Source organism: Ambystoma mexicanum, chromosome 10, assembly GCF_040938575.1.
Source record: "Ambystoma mexicanum isolate Mex_15411 chromosome 10, UKY_AmexF1_1, whole genome shotgun sequence".
NCBI lineage: Eukaryota > Metazoa > Chordata > Amphibia > Caudata > Ambystomatidae > Ambystoma > Ambystoma mexicanum.
Genome location: NC_090932.1, coordinates 18,700,008 through 18,720,147, shown reverse-complemented (window position 1 = coordinate 18,720,147; position 20,140 = coordinate 18,700,008). Strand labels below are relative to the sequence as shown.

Below are 20,140 nucleotides of genomic sequence, written 5' to 3'. Positions count from 1 at the left end.
CTTATGAACATATTTTTTGAAGAAACTGTTGCTTCCTGCCAACGCTCCAATTGCCTTGCTTTTGCTGGAGCGTGGTGGATTGTCAGATGCTGCCCAAATCCAAGCTAGACCAAGCGTCTACTGGGCCGACTGTGGAAGCAGCGTGGCCATGAAAGATACCGGAAGGCAGTACAACATCATCTCCTAGACATGGAGGGTGGCAGGAGCTTATTATTGTCTGTCCATGTTAGCGCTACATTTCGGGATCTAGACTTGTGGAATCATCCTGCAGTTGTAAGATCAGCTTTGACAGAGAGCATCCAGGTGAAGATCAGGTCGAGAGGCAATGATAGCTTCCTGATTGATGCTTTATGCTTGAAACTCGGCCCTAGCTACCTCGACCAAGGGCACCAACAGGGGTTTAAATTATACTTTGACGAAATATACCCAGCATAGGAGAAGTCTTTGTAACTTCACTTTCACCTGGGGATCGTAGACTTGGCTTCTTTTCCCCAAAATTGGTTATCCACTAACACAAGCATATGCCCTCTATGTATGGAGCGCATCGAAACAGTTTTGCACTTCCTGCTGTTTTGCACTAGAATGATTAAGCTGAGAAGAATGTATCTGTTGCCAATGTTGAGAGAGGCCGGGGCCCGAGACTCTGATAGTGTTGTAAGATATCTGAGCCAGAGTACAGATCTACATGTGGCATGCGCAACAGCATGCACTTTTATGGTTGAATAACCGAAAATAAAATGTATGATGAATAGTCTGTCATGTTTGTCAGAAACAGCATGCTACAATGTTCTCCAAAGATCCTATTATGCGTTCCCTAATGCAGAGCGCAATGTAGGGTTCACTTATTCAGATTTAATGAGGAAGGAGGCAAGCAGACATTGACTTTTTTCACCTCAGCATACTCAGTTCTTTCACGAAATGGAAGACGTGTTACACAGCAACAGGGCATTTCACCATGGATGGACAGTCCTTCAGAGTCCACCCTGAAGCATTCTTGGATGGATGGACAGTCCTTCCGAGTCCACCATGAAGCATTCCCAGATGGCAGTGTTTCCTTCTTGTCCCAGCCTGCCTCAAAGAAGCATGGGTTTGCCCTCTCCTAAAAAAAAAACTTCACTTGACCCCATATCCCCCGGCAACTACAGGCCCAAAACCACTGTGCCATTTTTGCTACAAATACTGGACAAAGCAGTTTATCTGCAAGTTCAACAGTTCCTCGAAGCCAACAGCCTCATCGGTCTCCGTCAGTCTTGCTTTTGCCCCGGCCACGGAACCACAACAGCCTTACTCGTATTAAAAAACCAGATGGACGACATTCGGGGCTCTGGTAAACCTGCCCTACTCCTCCTCTTGGACCCGTCAGCTGCTTTTGACCTTGTTGACCATAACATCCTCTGCCACCAACTCATCCACAGCGCATTTTTCCCTCCAATGCCACAGCCTGGATCACCTCATTCTTGCAAAGCAGAGCCATGCAAGTCTTCTCAGACCTAGCCTGTGCCAAACCTGACCTCATCCAATGAGGAATGCCACAGGGCTCTTGCATATCCCCGACATTATACAACATCTTCCCTAGATGACTTGTCAACATTCTGGATTCATTAGGGATCATTTACACTAACTACAATGATGACACATAAGTCCTCCTCCCCTTATCTGGTGACTGTGAGTCTGACGCCAAGACCCTCAATGCTGCTTACTCCACCATCCAAGCCTGGATGACTGAGAATGGGTTGTGCTTGATCGGAGACGAGACAGAACTATTCCTGATTAGATCCACTGAAACCTTAATTGGACAGCCAATTCCTTGATTTCATGATTGACAACATTCAAATCACAGTATCCCATGCTGTAAAAACCATCAGAGTCTACCTAGACTCCAACCTCTCCATGTCCAGGCAAGTGAACGCCATTGCTTCCTCCGCAGACTATCACGCTAAGCTTCTCAATGCAGCTAGACCCTTCCTGGAAAACTGCCTCACCATAGCTAGAGCTATAACGGGATCCCGACTTGACTACTGCAATGTCCTCTTTGCAGGCACTTCAGTAAAACATTTGGATAAACTCCAATCCATCCAAAACAGTGTGCTCCATGCTACAATCGGAATTCCCAGAAGGGACCACATCTATGTCGCCAGGAAACAGGCCACTGGCTACCCATCAAAGCACGCGTCCTCTTCAAAACACTGGCCATAACCCACAAATGCATCAACCACACAGCCCCTCAATAGCTAACACAAAGAATAACCAGATTAGCATCTTCGAGACCTATGAAAATACCATACACCAAACTACTCACAGTGCCCAAAGTCAAACGGGCAAGAGCGGGCGGCTCCAGCTTCCCATTCATCGCTGCAATGCAATGGAACTCCCTTCCACCCCACCTTAGAGCGGAAACCTCCCCCCCTAGCCTTCCTCAAACACTTATTTTTGCGTGAACTTAACAGCTGTTCAGCTAACTTACTCTATGCCATGCTAAGTGCCACACATTAACGTATGTAAAATTTTAAATGTAATATGCATAATGTCTTCCACATGTAACACTCTTATATATGCTCCATGTAACTAAGTCGTCTTCTTGTAACATCGCCTCGATGCCCCCGGGCTGTCTGTGCGCTTTCTAAATAAAAAAAATTAAAAAATAAAATAGTTGGACTGTCCTGCAGAATCCACCATGAAGAATACCCAAAGGGATGGACCGTCCATCGAAGTCCACCATGAAGCATTCCCAGATGCACCATTCAAGCAATACCTACTGTAAATATAATCCTCTTGCTTACCCCAGGACCCAGTGCCCCTCCCTTCCATTATTCCTCCTCAAGTACTCAAACTCCACCCCAATTTATTCCCACTTCTTTAAATTCCCTAAACCCATCTCCAGCAACAACCTCCTGCCTCTCTGAAAGCTGCCTGACACTGAAAAGGAGCTCCAATCACATCTCCACTTAAGCCATGTGGTCGAAGGTCGGTTGGACAAACTTTAAAAAAGTTAATTCAAACTTCCACTTTGTCAAATCACCTGAAATGTGCGTGATTCAATGTCAATGCAAATATTTTTGTCTAATCTATCGCCAGACAAGTCACCATAATACAAACACTTTACCATAGTTGTTTGATGAGAATGAGCTACAAGTCTATGTAAAGGAGCAGCCCTCTGTCAAGCTATAAATAGCTGGCATTTGGCATTATTGTTGCTCGTCAGAAGAGGGTGCCTAAACTTAAAGGCATTGCTTACCTCTGTTGATTCCAACTTGTTCTTTGTATTTTCAACCATTCGCAAAGTGATTGATGCAGGGCTCGCTCCTTCTGCTCCGCAGGCTTCTACCAGGATGGGGGTGCTGGTCCCAGAGGTCATCCCTGAATGCTTTGCAACAGTGAGAGCTGTTTGAAGGTTGTCACCTGTAAAACATGAAAGTAAAAGTAGAGTTCAATAGTTTCTGCAGACCTGCCACATTGTATTAGTTTTCAGTGATTAAAAAACCCAGGCATCCAGAAAACCACAGTGCAAGGAACTAGAAGGGCTAAGAGCACTGAGACCCTTTAATTAGTTAGAACTTCATGAAGGTATTGAGAGCCCTTACCAAACATGCATCATAGTCTTTCAGAAAATACAGGCATCCCAGATTACAGATGTAGGTTGGTTTCATATGTTTGTTGCTGTACATCATATTGTATGGCTCCTAGGCTCTTCGATGTGGTGCAGACAATGTTTTTCATTACCTATCACCAGTACCAATTACTTGGTGCTCGGTTCACTTTTTCACTGTTTTAAGCTCTTTGATGAAAGTCTTGGTGTTGTCTTTGAATCTCAAGGGATTGCTTTCAAGAATGCTATAAGAAACTGACATGGGGATTGGCCATGTGGAAGGCCTGCATAGTGGGACTTGAGACCCCCAATCACATACCTGTCACCATCACAGTCCTGATCCTGGCATCCCTTAGCTCTTGCAACACTGGCTTCGTCTCTGGCTTCAGCTGGTTCTCCATCACCAAAAGCCCAAGAAACTCCAGGTTAGATTCAACGTCTTCCCTTTGAGGCAACAGAAAAAGACAAATGTCATTCACGGTGTCTATATAATAATAATAATAATAATAATAATTTCGCATTTATATAGCGCTACGAACCCTCAGGTATCTGAGCGCTGCTTATTATTACCCACGGTGTGTGGTGCTCATTTATCGACCTCGGAAGGATGAAAGGCTGAGTTTGGCCCTGCCGGGATTCGAACCTGCGTTAGCAGGCTCTGCACGGATGTCAAAGCGAGCGCTCTACTCGCTGTGCCACTTGACCAGCTGTTTACTTATTTGGTGCACTGAAGGGTGGCCGTTCCGCGGATAGGTTATGATATGATATGATAGTTTATTTATATAGCGCCTATACACAATGCGTTTCAAAGCGCTTCAAGGCAAGGGAGGGAACAAGAGAAAAAACAATTACATTCTTACAGGCCATGAACAGTAAGGATGTGAAATTAACTATCGTACTCGGCCTGATGACAATTCAGATGGTGCAAGAGCTAAGACATATATAAGGAAGGGAGGGGGAGAGTGGGAAGGAAATGGAAACAGACAGGCGACTACCGTACTAGGCCTGACGACAGTTCTGGTAGAGCCGGAAACAAACAAGAGGTAAGGTAGAGGGGAGCAGAAAAGTAGGGGAGGAACAAAACAAGCGACTATCATACTAGGCCTGACGACATTTCAGATAGTACCGGGGGGGGGGGGGGGTGGTGTGGATGAAAAAAACATTAAGTGGAGGGAGGAGGAGACAGACGAGGTTGCTATCATACTAGGTCCAGGGAAAATTCTGATAGAGTAAGTGCATAGAAGAAAGTAAGGGGAGGAGATAGGAAAAGGGAGAAGGGAAAAGAGAGGAGAATATAGAGTTAGCAGTCAAAAAGTGTGGAGAAGCAAGAGGGGAGAATTAATACAATTGCAGAAGACCGTAGTAACACATAATGTTGCAAGCCAGGATACAAGATGAAGATGGGAACAGCATGATTTAGGGCCACCATGAGTACTAAATGCAAAAGAAGGCCAGCATGAGAGTTGAGAAAGGGTGACGCACCATGAATGAATGAAGTCCATAAAAGTCAAATCCAGCATTGGCCACAAGATGGTGATGGTGAAACCAGATGTATGTTTGATAATAATAGTGTCTCTGAAGCTAGACATGGGGCCCAGATGTTTCAGTGATACATGATATTGGGCACATAAGAGCCCAATGAACTGGCAAATATCAGAGGTGGACTGGACTATAAAAAATTCACTTGATTTCCCAGAAGATATCTACCTCTGAGGGACAGGTAGGATGGTGTTGGAGTAGTGACATATGTTTCAAGTGCTTTGGCTTTCTGACAAGTTACTGACTCTGACACAAAGCTACAGGGTCAGTGGCCACCTTTCAAATTATTCAGTCCTACTAACTTCCCTTAACTAGTGGAGAAGATTCATCCAGCTTCTCTACTGCCCATTCCGAAAATTGTTCATTTCTAAAGTGTGAGTCAGTTCCCTGCCTGACACAAATTGTAGGGAAAGATGTAGCCAAGAGTAATCATCCATGGAAAGATGCTATACAGACGGGAGTAGGGGTGTTATAGGGAGGATTCTTAACTGCCTGTCTTTCCCTATGGAAGGGAGTCTGGAATCACAGTCCCAGTACTGTAACTGCCACTTTGTGTTACAGTTGTTAAAATGTTCAATCCTGGGAAGTATGGGACATAGAAATACCTCAATCAAAATTACCCACATTGATTAGCAAATTACAACATCTCTTACTGAGCAAGCCCCGCTCGCAGACTATGAAGAACTGCAGGCACAGTGTAATAACGTGGGTCGCTGGAGAAGCAGGTAAGTTCAACAAGGTTTATTGTCCAAGCCAGTGTTATCTTCCGCAGTACAAACACAGGAATTGTAGGGTCCACAAGACAAGTTACACAGGAGGAACAACGGCTTCAAACAACATAAACCCACACTAACCCAGGGAACCAAACAGACCTACACCCCTAACAACAGGCCACAACATTAACACAAACACAAGAGAACAGGCCTGTGACGACTCACCTAGTGAATAGAGTCTCTACCCCAGGTCACGTCCTCCTGGCTCATAAAAACTTCCCAGAACATCATCCGGAAACGCCCGTGGGCTCTACACTTCCACACATGCAAGAGGAGGATTCCAAGATGGTGGATGCAGCCTTCCAAGTCAGAGTCTGGAACGCCATTCATTGCCACTTTTGAAAATCAACAATCACTTGAGATGCACTGACCCATAGGGAGACTAATAAGCACACTCAAGAGCAGACCCATACCCAAAGTAGTAGCCCACAGAGGATGCCAGGACTATAAAACGGCCAAGGTAAAGAGGGATGGTGTGGGTTGTTGCAGATGGAGCGGATTGCAAGTGGTAAATAGGACAGCAGATAGCGAGAGAGTGAGTTTGGAGAAAGGAAGGGGATGAAGGAGGGAAGGTAGTGAGAAGGGGAAAGGAACAAATTTGACGCGGAGGAGAGTATGTTGGATGGGGAGGAGGAGAAAGCCTGAATAAGGCCTGGAGAGAGTGGAGGTTGACTTAGGAAGAGAAAAGCATCTGGCGGGAGAAGGCGAGAGATGGTATCTTGGAGGAGCAAGCTGGTAATTTGAAGATCCATTGAAAGGAGAAGAGGGTAGAAGAGGAAACCACTTGGAGAGATGGCAGGAGGCAAGAGATGGCCTAGGTGGGTCACACCAACATAAGCACACTGCAAAAGGAGGGTGGCAGTGCAAGCAGAAAAGAGTCAAATCTAGACAGAGGTTGTAGAGTTTTTGGGTTATGACTCCTCACTTCATGAGTTGGAAAGACCTTCTCACAATGTTCAGGCAGTCGAGGATTGGGCAGCCCCTTCATTCATTAAAGATGTGAAAAATGTTCTCAGTTCTCCAATTTTGATTGCAGGTTCTTTTGAGACTTTTATGGCCAATTGCTCCAATCACTAAATTGTTCAACAAAATGGAGAGATTCATCTGGAACCTTGGGGCACATGAAGCATTCCGGCATCGCAAAAATTGATTTATTTAAGTAACAATCCTACTGATGTGATCAAGCCTTTTGTGGAAGCTGATGCTGCAGTCTAGCCTCTGGAGCCGTTCCATTTCAGCGTCACATGGAAATGGGATGAATATGCGCCGTGTCGACCTTCTCTAAAAGATGTTCTCAGACAGTGAACTTTTGGAGAGCATGTCAGCATTTCAAGAATGGAAGAATGATTTGCTTGGAGCCAGACACACGGTAACTGTGTTGGCTGATTAAAGAAATCTGTTCTTTTTTAAATCCGCTACAAATTTGACACCTCGACAGACAGGTGTGCGAGCATTTGTTCTTCACAGAATATGACTTTATGATTGCCTTCCAACTGGACAGGAATGGCTGGGTAGATGTCCTTTCACCGCAGCCATCCGTCAGTGAGCAGACCAGTTCAGGAAATCCATGTTTGTTGATTACGGGTGATCACTTGGTTGCTAGCAGATTGTGTCCTCAGGGGATAAACCTGAATATTTCTCACCCGCAGATTCAGGTTTGGGTGAGGAAAGATCCCATCCAATATGAGAAGTACACAACCTCATTGTCCCGGTTTTCTGCAATGTAGGCTACCATCCACATTGACTCCAGAACTAATAGTTGGGGATGTCACTAGCCCGCTGTAGATGAAGGCTACAGAGATTAAGGGAAATCATCAAGGGGCAGTTAATGCACTACAGCAGATGAAGGAAACTATAACAGATTTTAAGATAGTCCCACCATCGGACCCCTAATTACCAAGCAGATGTTTTGTTTGGTCGTCAAAGCACATCCAACAATTCTGGCTCATTTTTGATCGGTCTTTCGAGGTCGAAAGCATGATGACTTGTGTCGCAGTGGGTCGGAAGTTGTCTCCATGCCTAAAGACTCACCCAGTCCTGTGTGAGCCTGATGAATCCTGCAGTGAAGGAACCTGTTCTGAGGGAATGCCCCCACCAGTACCTGCTGGGGGGGGGCACAAGGTAGAACATGAAGAGCAGACAGGTCTTGATTTAAGGAATTCTTGTTCATGTCTAAAACCTGAACCTTCACTTGAACTGCTAAATTAAAAGCAATAAAGAATTGTACACATTTCTTGCAGACCTACTAAACATAGCTGAGGGTCACTCGGCATCTACAAAAGAAAACCTTTATCAACAATAAAGGCCTACAAAAACCAGCATTGGCAAAGCCAACAGTGTTTGCTTTTCTGAAGGCATGGTATAGACATTTGCCAGGCACTGCCATAGTGGCACTACCCAGCCATAAGACTGAAAGATGTGGAAAATGGTGTGAGTACCCAAGCATATGGGGGCAGTCCCTGACAAATGCCTATAAACAACCTGTGCCTCTGACTTTGCCAGGGCTTGTTATAACAGGACGTCAGATGCTTGTTTTTAATAGGCTTTCAGATACAAGGACACACTTACTACTAACACATCAAGTGGCCATACCTGGTTAAAACATTTGTATTACACGAGTAGCACATTTAGAGCTGCAATTAACCGTTTAACTGATGGAAGACTGCTTTGAAATAACACTCAAGACCAATATTATGATGGGTTTAAAAAAAGCAATAGACAACCCCTGCTATCTGCAATGTGATGGTAGAATAGGTCATTAGAACTAAAAAGCCCCACATTCGCAGCTCCACCTATAACTCATCACTGGACGTTCACCTGCAGATCAGAGCCACACAGTAACAAACTGCAGGCATTGAAATTAAAGGGATAGTTCACTCAAATTTTATTAGCTAAAAAGATGGCCCATAATCAAAATTACATATAAAAATATTTTTAAACAAAGTTCTTATGTAAAGTTTTGGGAAAATTGATGCTCAAACTCGAAAATGTCAAGCACTAGGAGGCATCCATTTTATTAAATGGATGAGCCTGTCATGATGCCTACCCCCGGGCATCAGGACCAAGGCCCTCAGCTCTGGGAGCAGGCATCCAGACATTTGTTTAAACCTCAGCATTCCCGGCTAGGGGCTGTCTGGGTTCAGTCCTGGCGCCTTAGGCGCCAGGCTCATCATAGAAATCAGTCCTGGCGCCACAGGCGCCAGGCTCATAGGCTTTACTTACCTGATGCAGACCATGCTGCAAACGAGTCCAAGCCTACATGAGGCCTGGATGGTACTATTTTGTTACAGGGACTATTTTTTACTCGGGCGTGGCTCTAGGGAACTTCTTAGCTGGAACTACCTTGGAGGCTATTTAAACCACACCCGAACAGCAGCACATGCTTTGCGTTATTCTGCATCCAGCAGCGTGACGCTCAACGTGCCTGCAGCCAGCATCCAGTCTTCTGCCACGCCCGCGTGCCTGCAGCCAGCATCCAGTCTTCTGCCACGCCCGCGTGCCTGCAGCCAGCATCCAGTCTTCTGCCACACCCGCCTCAAATCCGAAGCTCCTAGAATAAAGAAGAAGAAAAGGACAAGGTTAGAAAACAAACTTATTTCAAATTCCTCACCTAATTCCGGAACCATTTAATCTCCGGACCTGGAAAGTACATCAGTCCTGCTCGCGTCGCTTCGCCAGCTCCAGCACGGCACCATACTCACCAGTTCTCACAGCATCTTTCGATCCGGCACTGTCTCCATCATTTCTTCACCGTAATCCAGCACCTAGGGGACACAAGAAAAAACAAGGTGAGCCAAGGGAATCAACAAATACAACCTCTTACCACCATAGACTTACCTGATTTACCACCGGCGGTATTATTCCATAACTCTCCACATTTTCATATGCCGCATCTGTGAAGAGGGAGAAAACAACACGTTAACGCATGCAATAATAACCGGACAGCGTTGGATAACACAGACTCTTACCTGAATGCCAGCAGCAGCTACGAGACCTTCTTCTCACGAACTCAGTTGCAACTTAAAGAAGGAAGGGGACAAGAGTGAACATCGGGCACATTGTACTCTTTTAACTTGACACTTACCAATCCCGCAAGGGACTTCAGAGTCAATCCTTACTGGAACTCTCCCAACGCCTACAAACCAGTGAAGTAACTGGTATCTACGCGCCCCTGCAAGACATGCAGGATGGAGAGCTCATCTTTTACGAACATAAGGTGAGGTTACTAAGGGGATATCGGAGGCGATTAGTGGGGGAGAGCGAGAACAGTTTGGAGGCCATCACTAAAACCCACAGGTGGTTAATCCCTGTCTCCACTTGCAGGAAAATACTTCTTCGGGTCCAGCAGACGAGACTAGGCGGGCCAGTCCAGACAGTCATCTCTGCACTATGCATCACGTTGAAGGAGACCGCAGCTGTCCGGGTCTGATCGACACCCCTGTAGGGTCCAGGTGAGCGTAACAGAGCCTCCTGTGCTTCTGTTAAGCTCTGCCCTTGTGGCACTAATGAAGCAAAAGCCAGCCAGCTGTAATAAACAAAAGCTATCAGTAGGTGGACTTCACTTCATTATTGCCAGAGAGCAGAGAATGCAGGCAGGAAGCCTGCATGCGGGTAAGTGCTTATTTTTTTTCTTCTTACCATATCACTGCAATTATAAATACAACTGGGTTGTATTTATGATTGCCATGGTTTTCTTTCCAAGTTTCCCGGGATCCCCCGGGCCGGAGGAGCCCGGGAAACTTAGAAAGAAAACCACAGCATTTATGACTACAACAATGTTGTATTTATGACTGCAGCCGCTTTCGCTTCGAGTCTCCTGGTCTCCCCTGGCCCGGGGTAGCCCAGGAGACTCAAGGCTGAAGCCACCGCAATCATAAATACAACGTTGTTGTATTTATAAATGCTGTGGTTTTCTTTCTAAGTTTCCTGGGCTCCACCGGCAACAAGGAGCCCGGGAAACTTAAAGCTGAAGCCACCGCAATCATAAATACAACTTTTTTAAATTTATGATTTCTGTGGTTTTCTAACCACGGGAATCATAAATACAACAACGTATTTATAATTGCCGCACCTTTGCTTGTAGGCAAGTCCAGGCAATTAGGAATACTCCGCTGGCAGCCAGCAAAGTATATATAATTGCTCTGCATTTCATTTTACGTTTTCTGCGCTTACCTGAGCTTTGGGAGCACTGAAAACGTAAAATGAAAGTGAAGGCAGCCTCGTCTCCATGTTTAGCTCTGCTCTGGCTGCAGTAAGCAAAAGTTCTCAGTAGGGGGGCTTTTGCTGCTTGATTAGTGCTCCAAAGCAGAGCTTAACATGAACAGGGGAGGCTGCTTGAAATCACAAAATGGATACTCCCATGTAAACACTTTGAGCCTCGTTTGCTCAAAAGTTTACATAGGAACTTTCTTTAAAAAGAGGTTTGATATAAGTTTTTGATTATTGCCCATCTTTTAATACAAACATTTTTTGAAGTGCACTAGTCCTTTATGTCATGATGCCTACCTCCAAGGAGCCAGGTCCGACCCAGCAACCCCAGAGGCAGGCATCATTTCCCCCAGGGAAGTGCCAGCGGGCCCAAGCTGGGGCCCTTTGGACACAGTCCTGGCGCCTTAGGCACCAGGCTCATGTTGGACCCCTGTCCTGGCGCCTTAGGTGCCAGGCTTATAAAGCTAGACATGTGTTCAAGTGTTTTAAGGTGCACTTACCTGATGCAGACCATGCTGCTACATCCAGGCCCTCTTGAGGCCTGAATGGAACTACTTTACCTGTGGACTTACTTTCCCCTGGGTGTGGTCGGGGAAGGATACATACCTGATCGGTGGAAGGATACATACCTGGAACTTCTTCAAAAGCTATTTAAACCACGCCCGATCAGCAACTCACGCTTCGCGTTGTTCTGCTCCTCGCAGCTGGACGCTCACCGTGTCAGCTCCTGTATCTGGACTTCAGCCACGCCTGTCAGCATCCTGGGTCACCTGCTAAGAGAGAATTGGAGAGAAAGAAGACCTTACCTGCTAAAGCTGCATCACGGAGACATCACACCGACGATCCTGAAAGGGAAGACATCATTTTAAAAGCATTTTGCTTCGATCGCTGCAGCGCTGCATTTCACTCACCTTTCCTGGACGCCTCCATCTTCAGCAGCGATCATCCGGATCCGCAGCCACTTCCCAGAGCCTAGAGAGAAAAAGACAAGAACACAAGGTGAGAGAAGGAAGGGAATAGGAAAAGCTCAGTTTCCTTCTAAGACTTACCTGTTGGGTCATTCCCATTTCATTTCGGGTCCTGCCGCTTCCTGGCATTCCGGACCCTGGCCCCTATGGGGAAAAAAAGACAAAGACATTGAATGAGCGAATGCAAAGACATTACCCGAACGCTCATCCAGAACTTACCTGTCATTTACTGGAACTGCACGTTTCACTTCGGGTCGGCGCCATATCTCCGGCATTCCGAACCCCGGCCCCTAAGGGGAAAAAGACATAAGCATTAGCGCTTGCTGCAATAAGACAATGAACATTATTATTAAGCTTGAACTTTTGAACTTGCTACAGAACTCTTACAGCGCCTTACCTGAATAGTCAAGCTTACCTGAACTCCCATCAAACCTCAATCCAGTGAAGTAACTGGGTTTCAACGCGCCCCTGCATCAGAAGCAGGATGGAGAACTCATCCTTCCAGACCCTAAGGTGAGACTTCACGGGGAATCGAGGAAGGGTATCGTGGGGGGCTGGAAGGGAGTGGGAGGCTTGAGCATTATTCCGTCAGTAGGTAATACTCCCTTTTCACGCACAGGGGAATATTCCTGCGAGCCAGCGAGTCCATCTTCAGAGTCCTGCGCTTCACCATAGAAGAAGCATCAGCACTCGAAGCCAGACCTGCGCCTCCGTGGGAATCAGGTGAGCGTGACACTTTAAGCTAAACATCATGATTGTGTTTCATACGAGTACATTCTGAATGTCTTATAGGGCAGTGCTATTTCATACATATATTACTGCTTTTTAGAGCTAGCTCAAAGAGAGCCCAGTGGGACGTGTTGTGGGTGGTGAGGGGCAGAAACGGGTTGCAATGGACATAAAGTCTATCATGGGCTGGGACAGTTAATGGGTTAATGGATGGGTAAAAAACTAAACAGCACTCACAGCCTGTGAGTCCCCTCAAGATTCACATCTCTCACTTCCCATCCCATGACAACACGATCAGCTTATAGGAAACAACGTGTGGACCTGCTTCGGATCCCGTTTGGCAGCTAGAGAATGAATATCACAGAATCGTATGCATGTGAAAAAAGTGCAATGGAAAAACTACACCACACGCGTGAATTAACAGCTGCTTTTGAAGTCACCAGAAGACACCCGCACAGGATCCTATGAAGGGGCCGTACACAGCAAAGTCTGAAAGCAAAACACCAGCTGTTATGCGTTTGGATTGACAGGAATTACCAAATGAATGTGCCTCAATACAGTGACATGTACACTCGGAAAATACAATGTAAACAATTTTCAATTTTTCAAAGGCTATCTCGGGGCACACAACAAAACGTGATGTGTGAGTAGTGTCCCGCGTGTGTGTCACTACTGGAAATGTCCAAAATTAACCCCTTAAGTGCCAAGGACGACTTGATTAAAGATCAGCAGTTATAACAGTCCCTTTCGAGCAGAAAATAAATCACTTAGTTGGAAATAAAGCAGGGGTTGTCTACACTGATATCGTTGTTAGGCAGAAACCTGTGCAGTTCCCTCTGGGACCACTGCAAAAGATTTTAAACTACAGGTGTTTGGCAGTAAACCCACTTGGTAGCAGTCTGTACCACCCAGATTCACTTGGTAGCTGTGGCTGAGCTGTCAGACTTCCCTCAAGAAGAGTTAGGCAGTATGTGGAGTATACACAATAGGTCAAAAGAACACAGTGGAACAAGCAAACACTGACCAGAGCTTGGTGTAAAAGAGATATAATTATTTATTTAAAACCACATCTAATAAAACACACAGGCACTAATATTAAGCAGTTCAAAAACACGGTCACCAAAAGATATACACTCCCTTAAAAGAATATTAGACAAGTCTTAAGTAAAGCCCCACTTATTTTCAGACAGCGGTGAGCGCTTAACGTAGATGGCACTCTAATAATTTGGTTTAAAAGGGAGAGAAAGGCAGAACATTAATTGAAACATATCCCAACACTTTCAAAAGAACACAGCAAGAGAGGAAGGCAGAGTCAAACCGTGAAGTTAGAGTTCAGAAAGCCGGATCCACTTTCAGAGGATCAGAACGAAATGTGTCCAAGGTCACACGGTTGAAAAGTGCACAAAAGTCTCGAAAAGGTTCAGAAAGAGTTGGACCAAAAGAAAGGGACCAGTTAGAAGGTCAAGGCGGCCAGCCCAGTCCAGAAGGTTAAGGGATTATTGTTACCTTGTAGCAATCTTTAGAAAGGGAGGCCTGGCGGACACGGTACCTTAAAGTGGTGAGAATACTCCAGCGGGGGCAGTTGTACCTGGCAGCGGATGCAAGTCGGTGCTTCGTCCGGGGGAAGAGAGGATCTCGTCGGGGAGGAAGACAGGAGTCCGTTGCATTGCCAGGGAAGAAACCAGCCGCGGAGTTCTCAGGTCAAAATGGAGCGGTCCTTTTATTCACGGTCCAGTGGTAAGCGGCTATCCGGTTGCCGGGGTGCTTGGCACGGGCAATTCGACCACAAGACGTCCTGGGATGCGAGAAAAAGAAGGTAAACTGGTTGTGCCCACCAGTTAGGGGAAGAAGACTCTCCAGCCGGGAGATCTTCTCTATCGTCGGGAAGTGGTGAGTCGGTTCCCCAGGGCTCCACCATTGGTGTCGTCGTAGCAGGTCAGCTCAGCTTCTCCCTCGTCGGATTCTCAGGTCCTGTGGCGACTTCTGAAGTTCCAGTCCCCAAAGCCCTGCTTTTATGCAGCACACCCTTATTCACTCAGCCTAGCTGTCAATCAAACATGCTAAGTGGTGAGCCGGCCGGCTCACCACTTGGGCCAATCACACAAGAGTGCGACTTGAGTTACCAAGGTAACTCATTCCAGGGTGCCTAAACCTCCTCCCACACCCCCTGTGGTACCCAGACAGAGTGGCACCACTTTTGGAGGCTTCTGTGGAGAAGCCTGCCAAAAAGTGGAACAAAGGGCTCGACTTGGGTTGGAGTCACAGAAGAGAACTCAAACACAATTTTAGAATCGAGTCCTGGCAAAAAATACCAACCGGCAAATTAATATTAAATAAATAAACCGGCGGTATGTTCGAGGCTATGAGAAATAATTAAAGTTGGTAGCCTCGAACAATGGGAAAATCCCATAGGGATATATTCGCGGTCGAATATAAAAAGTAGTATCCACTGCCACCAGCCAAAACTCAACCAGGGGGGACGGAGACGTGCCCCCTCGACTAACAGACCCCGGGGCAATCGAATTGCCCCGACCAGTACGTCCACAATATGATGGTTTGTACTGGTTTCTGTTCATAATTTGGGACTAGTAAAGCCAATGGTGACTTTACATGCCCTGGGAGACAGTAGTCAGTCCCAGGGTATGGAGTCTATGGTGGGGTGTCACTATGACACCCCTGTGTCACTGCACGGAGGGTGCTGTGTAACACACATAGTAAAAACACATGAGACCCTATGGAGTAAAAGACCCCATAGCCCATAAAACACATTAACAGTCAAAGGAACACCATAAATCATGTCAAAGAGTGGGAGAAAAAGAGTCTCACTCTTGGCAGGAGAAAAAAAAAAAACTCCAGAAATCCAGCAAAGCTGCTGGGGGACTCACTAGGTTAGGAAATTCAGCCTAAGGAACAAGTTACTTACCTGTAACTGTTGTTCTCCAGCATGGGTCTGGCATGGATTCACATGCTCATGAATATTCCCCGTCGTCAGGCTGGGAATCCTCGGTAAAGAAAAAATCAGTATCAGTTTCGTTTCTGATCTGTCTTTCGTAGTAGTAACCAATCACTGATCTCTGCGTCATACTGACCACAGCCAATGACTGCCCTCTACCTAAGCCCCGCCTCTGACAGCCATCTTCAGATTTGGTAGCACGTGAAGTGGCAGTATGACCAAGTGAAGAGCCGCAGAGGGGTAGGCGGGAGGGTTCGCATGTGAATCCATGCCAGACCCATGCTGGAGAACAACAGTTACAGGTAAGTAACTTGTTCCTTCTCCAGCATGGGGTCTGGCATGGATTCACATGCTCATGAATAAAGAATACATAGCAGTACACACATGCACAACCACGGGAGGTGGCAAAGGCTCAACATTAAGCATTACATCAAACTCAACATTAAGCAATTCTTACCTCCTCACCAGGCTCACCTTAGGCGAAAAGATTGCGCAACACTGCTTGGCCAACCCTGGACTCCTCCCTGGAATCCCGATCGACGCGGTAGAATTTCGTGAAGGTGTGCGTCAACCTCCACGTAGCAGCCCTGCAGATGTCCAGCAAGGGCACACCAGATAGGAACGCGTGGTAGCTGCGATCGCTCTGGTGGAATGGGCTCTCGGACGGCCAGGCAGCAGTCGGTTTGCCAACCGATGACAGTACATGATACAGCCGGAGAGCCATCTGGAAATGGAGGCCTTTGAGAGAGCCTTCCCCTGATTGACAGGTCCAAAGTTCACAAAAAGTTGTGACGTCTTTCGAAAACACTTTGTGCGGTCCACGTAAAACTTCAGCGCTCTAGCCACATCCAGCGAGTGCAAAGTCCTTTCGGCCGGCGACAAAGGCGACGGGAAGAAAACAGGCAACACCAATGGTTCGTTGAGGTGGAAGTCCGACGGCACCTTGGGCATGAAGGAGGGGTGTGTCCTGAGCACTACCCTCGTGTCGTGAAAAGTCAAGTACGGGGGTTTGCAGGAAAGGGCCTGGATCTCTCCCACTCTTCGTGCGGAGGTGATGGCCACAAGAAACGCTGTTTTCCACGACAAGAACTTCAACGGAGCCGAGTGCAGAGGCTCGAACGGAGGTCCCATGAGCTTGGTCAGCACCACGTTGAGCTCCCACGCCGGGGCCGGAGCCTTCACCGGCGGGAACGATCTGAACAGTCCCTTCATGAATTCTTTCACCAGACGATGAGACCACAAAGACGTCTGCCCCGTGGTTCTGGTGTATCGGGAGATCGCAGCAAGCTGAATCTTGATGGACGCGTGCGCCAGTCCAGCCTTGGCCAGCGTCAGAAGGTACGGCAGTACCTGGGGAGCCGTAATCCGTAGAGGGTTAATCTTCTGTGCGTGGCACCAGACAGAGAACCTCTTCCATTTGTGTCCATAGCATTTAAGAGTTGAGGACGCCCTGGCCTTTGCAAGAACCTCTCTGCAGTCGGCCGGTATGTCATATCCTCCAAACTCTAATGCTGCAGGAGCCAGGCCTGCAAGTTCAGCGACTTCGGGTCGTGATGGAGGATGGCGCCTCCTTCCCTGGAGAGAAGATCCGCGTCCACTGGCAGCTTGATTGACGGGGACGCTGACAAGTCGAGAAGGTCCGGGAACCATATCTGCCTCGGCCATGCAGGTGCGACGAGGATCATCCTGCACCGTGACCTTTTGAGCTGGTTGATGAGCCGGATCAGCAATGGGAATGGAGGGAACGCGTATAGAAACAGGCCCTCCCACGGGAACGAGAAAGCATCGCCCATGCTCCTCGGCTGGGGAAACCTGCTGGCGAACCTCTAGCACTTGGAGTTCGTCGCCGTCGCGAACAGATCGATCTGGGGTGTGCCCCACCATCGGAAGAGGCGGTCCACTAGATCCTGTCGTAGTTCCCACTGGTGGCATGAGCGCAGCTCTCTGCTGAGCGAGTCGGCGATGGTGTTTTTTATCCCTGCCAGATGAAACGGCACCAGAAACATCCCTTGGGCGACGGCCCAATGCCACAGATCCTGCGCCTCCTTGGACAGGGCTGGGGATCTGGTACCGCCCTGCTTCCTGATGTAGAACATGGTGGTGGTGTTGTCGGTGAAGATCCTCACCACCTTGCCCTTGAGGGACGGAAGAAAGGACCTGAGGGCCCAAAACACTGCACGGAGCTCCAGGACGTTGATATGGAGGGACTTCTCCGTCGGAAGCCAAAGGCCTCTCGCGTGCAGATTTTCGGTGTGCGCTCCCCACCCTTGCAGGGAGGCATCCGTGGTCACTGTCTCCTGGTGGCCGGGGGTCTGGAAGTCCATGCCCGCCGTCAGATGCGCGCAGGTGCCCCACCACCGGATCGCTCGTCGGAAACTCTCGTCGAGTGTGATCCTCTCCTCGAAGCTGCCCGTCGTCTGGATCCAGCGCGCGTCCAGGAACTCCTGCAACGGGCGCATCCGGAGCCTGCACATGCGGATGAGATAAATGCAAGAAGACATCATTCCGAGGAGGGACTTGATGGACCTCACCCTGGCCGCGTCCGCAACCAGCATCCGCTGCACCTTGCCCAAGATGGCCCTCGTCCTTTCCTCTGACGGAGAGGCCAGAAGCAACACTGTGTCGAGCTTCGCTCCCAGAAACAGAGCGCCTTGCGCGGGCACCAGGTGGGACTTGGCGTAGTTTATGGAGAATCCCAGGTCCGTGAGTAGTTGGACGGTCCTTGCCGTGTGCTCCACGGCAATCTCCTTCGTCTTTGCTCGGATGAGCCAGTCGTCCAGGTAGGGGTAGATGTGGATCCCCTCTCGGCGCAGCTGCGCCGCCACCGGTGCAAGGCACTTGGTGAACACCCTGGGTGCCGACCTCAATCCGAAGGGAAGGGCTCTGAACTGGTAGTGACGCCCTTGGACCACGAACCTGAGAAACTTTCGGTGTCCCTTTAGGATGGGAATATGGAAGTAGGCATCCTCCAAATCCAACGACGACAGGAAATCGCCCTCCTCCAGTTGACCCAGGACGTGTTGGAGGGTGACCATCCGGAACTTCTGTGCGTTGATGAATTTGTTCAGTCGTCGTAGGTCCAGGATGGCACGCCATCCTCCCGTCTTCTTCACGAGGAAGTATCTTGAGTAAACTCCGGAGCCCCGAAGCCTCTTTGGGACGAGCTCGATGGCGCCCTTCTTGAGCATCGCCTTTACCTCCAAGAGAAGTTGAGGGATGTGATGTTCTTTCCTGGCCACAGGGGGGACGCGCGGGCACCTCTTTAGAAACTCGAGCGCGTGACCCTGAGCTAGGGCGTTCAGCACCCAACGGTCGGTGGAGATGGACTCCCACACGCTGACGAAGCTCGCCAGCCGGCCTCCCACCGGGGTGCTTCGGTGGGGGCCCGACCCCACGGCCGGTTCAGTCCTGCTTCGACGAGGCTTTGCCACCTTGTCCTCCTTGGCGACGACGGCGGGGTCCGCCTGACTTGCCTCGTCCCCTGTAAGCTTCCTGTGACGACGAACGGGCCGCTTGACGGTAGGTGGAAAATCCGCCGCTGGAACCTTTGGAGGCACCCTGTTTGCCTCCGCTGCTCCAAAAGGGCGGCCGCCTTTGCTGGAGAACCCCAAGAGCCCAGGCCGTCTCCGTGTCCGCCTTGATGGCTTGAAGGGAATCGTCCACTGTTTTCCCAAACAGGTTGTTTCCGTCGAACGGCATGTCCAAGACTCTGGTTTGCACGTCCTGACGGAAGTCAGTAGCCTTCAGCCATCCACGCCGCCTAAGGCACACGCCGTTGCCCAACTGGCGAAATCCAGTGTCAGCGATGTCCGTCGCAATCGTAATGGCGTGGTCCGACGCCACCTCTCCTTCCTGCAAGATCTCTAGGGCTTCCGCCCTCTTGTCATCTGGTAGGAAGTCCAGCAGGGGGGCCAGTTTGTACCACAACTCCCTGTCGTAGCGGGCTACGATAGCCAAGGCGTTGGCCGCCTTAATCGTCGTCGCTGCCGACGAGATGACTCTGCGTCCCATCGTGTCTAATTTCTTTCCCTCGCCGTCCGGCCGCCGCGGAGACGACCGAGTCCGGGGTCGGCTGTGCCCGAAGGCACAAGGGGGCCGCGTCCGGGACCCGGTACTTCTTCTCGTACCGATCCCTTCTAGCCGGCGTCGTGGATGGGTTCTTGAGGAGGGCGAGGCCCTCATCCCAAATATCGTCTAGTAGAGGTACAGCGAGGACCGTCTTCCTCTTGGTCTTGCGCCGTTAATAAAGGAAACCTTCCTTCTTCTTCTCTTCCGGGCAGAGCTGGAAAAGCTCGGATGCCCTGGCGATCATGGAGTGAAACGATCCAATCTCGTCGGGCGGGGAAGCCCGGGTGGGAGGTGACGACGGGAGATCCTCGTCGTA

At 48.7% G+C, this 20,140-nt stretch overlaps 1 protein-coding gene across 2 annotated transcripts in view; it reads right to left on the bottom strand.

Annotated features, from left to right (window-relative positions):
• Nucleotides 1-20,140, bottom strand: part of LOC138491106 (probable cation-transporting ATPase 13A4) — a 1,999,067-nt gene that overhangs the window by 490,653 nt on the left and 1,488,274 nt on the right. For both annotated transcript variants that reach the window (XM_069617426.1, XM_069617427.1), the window contains exons 18-19: nucleotides 3,906-4,030; nucleotides 3,236-3,399 (exon numbers count right to left, since the gene is read on the bottom strand). In XM_069617426.1, coding sequence (XP_069473527.1) covers nucleotides 3,236-3,399; nucleotides 3,906-4,030 — 289 coding nt within the window. The remainder of the gene's footprint in view (nucleotides 1-3,235; nucleotides 3,400-3,905; nucleotides 4,031-20,140) is intronic.